General features: G+C 47.5%; 1 protein-coding gene across 1 annotated transcript in view; it reads right to left on the bottom strand.

Moving 5' to 3' along the window:
- KLHDC1 (kelch domain containing 1) overlaps nt 1–429 on the bottom strand; it is a 51532-nt gene extending 51103 nt beyond the window's left edge. The window contains exon 1 of the mRNA XM_040477073.1: nt 213–429. Within this exon, the coding sequence (XP_040333007.1) occupies nt 213–308 (96 nt within the window). The 5' untranslated portion in view covers nt 309–429. The remainder of the gene's footprint in view (nt 1–212) is intronic.
- Between the last annotated feature and the right edge of the window lie 2082 nt (nt 430–2511).

Here is a 2511-nt window from a genome sequence, read left to right as displayed (position 1 = left end):
GGGGGGGTCGTGGTGGGGGGAGGCTTCCGTTATGTGTGGGGGGGGGGCGTGGTGGGGGGGGCTGGCGAGGGGGTCGCCGGACGCGCCGGGCCCGGGCCGCGGACCGACCCCCGTCTCGGGGCCGGTGTGGGCGGGCGCTCGGCGTCCGCTCGGGCCCAGAGGCCGGGCGGGCTCCCAGCGCGAGTCCGCCCCGTCCCGCCTCTTCCCCTTACCACGTAGCCCCCCCACACGTAGAGGAAGTTTCCGTCCACCACGGCGCAGTGGCCGCTGCGCTCCTCCGCCACGCAGAACGGCTGCGAGTCCGCCATCCGCGCCGTCGCCCGGTCCAGCCGCTGGGCGCGCCTCGGCCCCTGCCCACGGAGCGGCCTCTCCTGCCGCCGGGCTCTTCCACGCACGAACGGAACGCGTCGAGGGCCGAGATTGGTGGGAAGGCGGAACGAGTGCGTCTGCGCCGTCCCGCAGCCCGCCCGGGAAGCCTGGCCCGGGGTGGCGTCGCCCGTTAGGGATGCTCTAGGCTGAGCTGTGAGGGAGGTGCCGTGGCTTCGGAACCCTGCCACCTGCTGATTTCTTCCCACTCGGATCGCGTGATTTTGGCAGTACAACCTAACTCTGTCTCTTATTCCCTGGATAAATAGGCTTCTGGCCTATTGATGCTGCTGTGACATAAATCAATATATTAATTAATGCTTCGTGTGGGTTTCCGTTTCCACTCAACCTCCAGCAAAGATGGTTATCCATAAGAATGGGGGTGTGTGTAATATATATTTTTTAATTAGGGATTTTCTGAAACATTCTAGCAAACTGCCGCCTGGGGTCCAAAGTAAGTCTGCGCCTGTTTTTGTATAGCCCACAGCCAAGAATGGTTTTACATTTTTATTATTTTTTTCATGTTATTTTATTTATTTTATTTTATTTTATTTTTTAATTTACATCCAAATTAGCATATAGTGCAACAATGATTTCAGGAGTAGATTCCTTAATGCCGCTTACCCTTTTAGCCCATCCCCCCTCCCACAACCCCTCCAGTAACCCTCTGTTTGTTCTCCATATTTAAGAGTCTCTTCTGTTTTGTCCCCCTCCCTGTTTTTATATTATTTTTGTTTCCCTTCCCTTATGTTCATCTGTTTTGTCTCTTAAAGTCCTCAGATGAGTGAAGTCATATGATTTTTGTCTTTCTCTGACTAATTTTACAAATACCCTCCAGTTCCATCCACGTAGTTGCAATGGCAAGATTTCATTCTTTTTGATTGCCGAGTAATACTCCATTGTGTGTGTGTGTGTGTGTGTGTGTGTGTGTGTGTGTGTACCACATCTCCTTTATCCATTCATCCATCGATGGACATTTGGGCTCTTTCCATACTTTGGCTATTGTTGATAGTGCTGCTATAAACATGGGGGTGCATGTGTCCCTTCAAAACAGCACACCTGTATCCCTTGAATGAATACCTAGTAGTGCAATTGCTGGGTCCTAGTGTAGTTCTACTTTTAGTTTTTTTGAGGACCCTCCATACTGTTTTCCAGAGTGGCTGCACCAGCTTGCATTCCCATGGTCTTACATTTTTAAATGGTTGGAAAAAAGGGGTGCCTGGGTGGCTCAGTCAGTTAAGCCTGGGACACTTGATTTGGGCTTGCGTCATGACTTCCCAATTGGTGAGTTTGAGCCTGGCCTTGGGCTCATCATTGACAGCATGGAGCCTGCTTGGGATTCTCTCTTCCTTTCTCTCTCTGTCCCTTCCCCGCTCTCATGCACTCTAAATAAATAAATAAACAAACAAAATGGTTGAGAAAAATCAAAAGAAGAATGCCCTTTTGTGACTTGTGAAGATGATAAGAATTCAAATTTCATCATTTGTACATAAAGTTTTATTGGCACACAGGCACCCTAATTCATTTAAGTGTTGACTATGGCTGTTTTTATACCATAATTGCGGGGTTGAGTAGCCTGAGTTGAGCAGTTGCAACAAAGAGCATATAGTCCATACTGCTGAAAATATTTACTGTCTGACCTCCTACAGACAAAGCTGGCTAACCCTTGTTAGTAAATGATGCTACTGAAGTAAAACTACAGTCAGGAGGGAAGATGATAATTCTACCAGTGTCTATAAATGCGCTTGAAGAACTTGTGAATGCCCATTACTCAGAGCAAGTTCCGTTCACTTATTCATTTATTCAGTACACATTTATTAAGTACCTGCTTAATGTAGATAGTTCGTTCTCAGGTTCTATTAGATGGGAAACTCTGAAGGAATCTTATTATTACTGACTCCCCAGACCCTGATACCAAGTAGGTACTAAATAAATATTTGTGGATTAAATGAGCAAAAAGACAAAGTGAATTTTAAGATGAATAAGACATAGTTCTACCACAGGGGCTTCAAAATCCAGTCAGAGGGAAAGATACATAAAGAAATGAATGCCGTGTGGGAGGAGAAGTGGTATAGTAGAAATGTGGACAAAATACAGCAGAAAAATGGGAAGGAAATTTGCGATCTATTGATGAAGGGAGTGCAC

The sequence above is a fragment of the Herpailurus yagouaroundi genome, unplaced genomic scaffold (genome assembly GCF_014898765.1).
Source record: "Herpailurus yagouaroundi ecotype Mexico unplaced genomic scaffold, PumYag 141, whole genome shotgun sequence".
NCBI lineage: Eukaryota > Metazoa > Chordata > Mammalia > Carnivora > Felidae > Herpailurus > Herpailurus yagouaroundi.
This window is presented reverse-complemented; position numbering and strand designations above follow the sequence as displayed.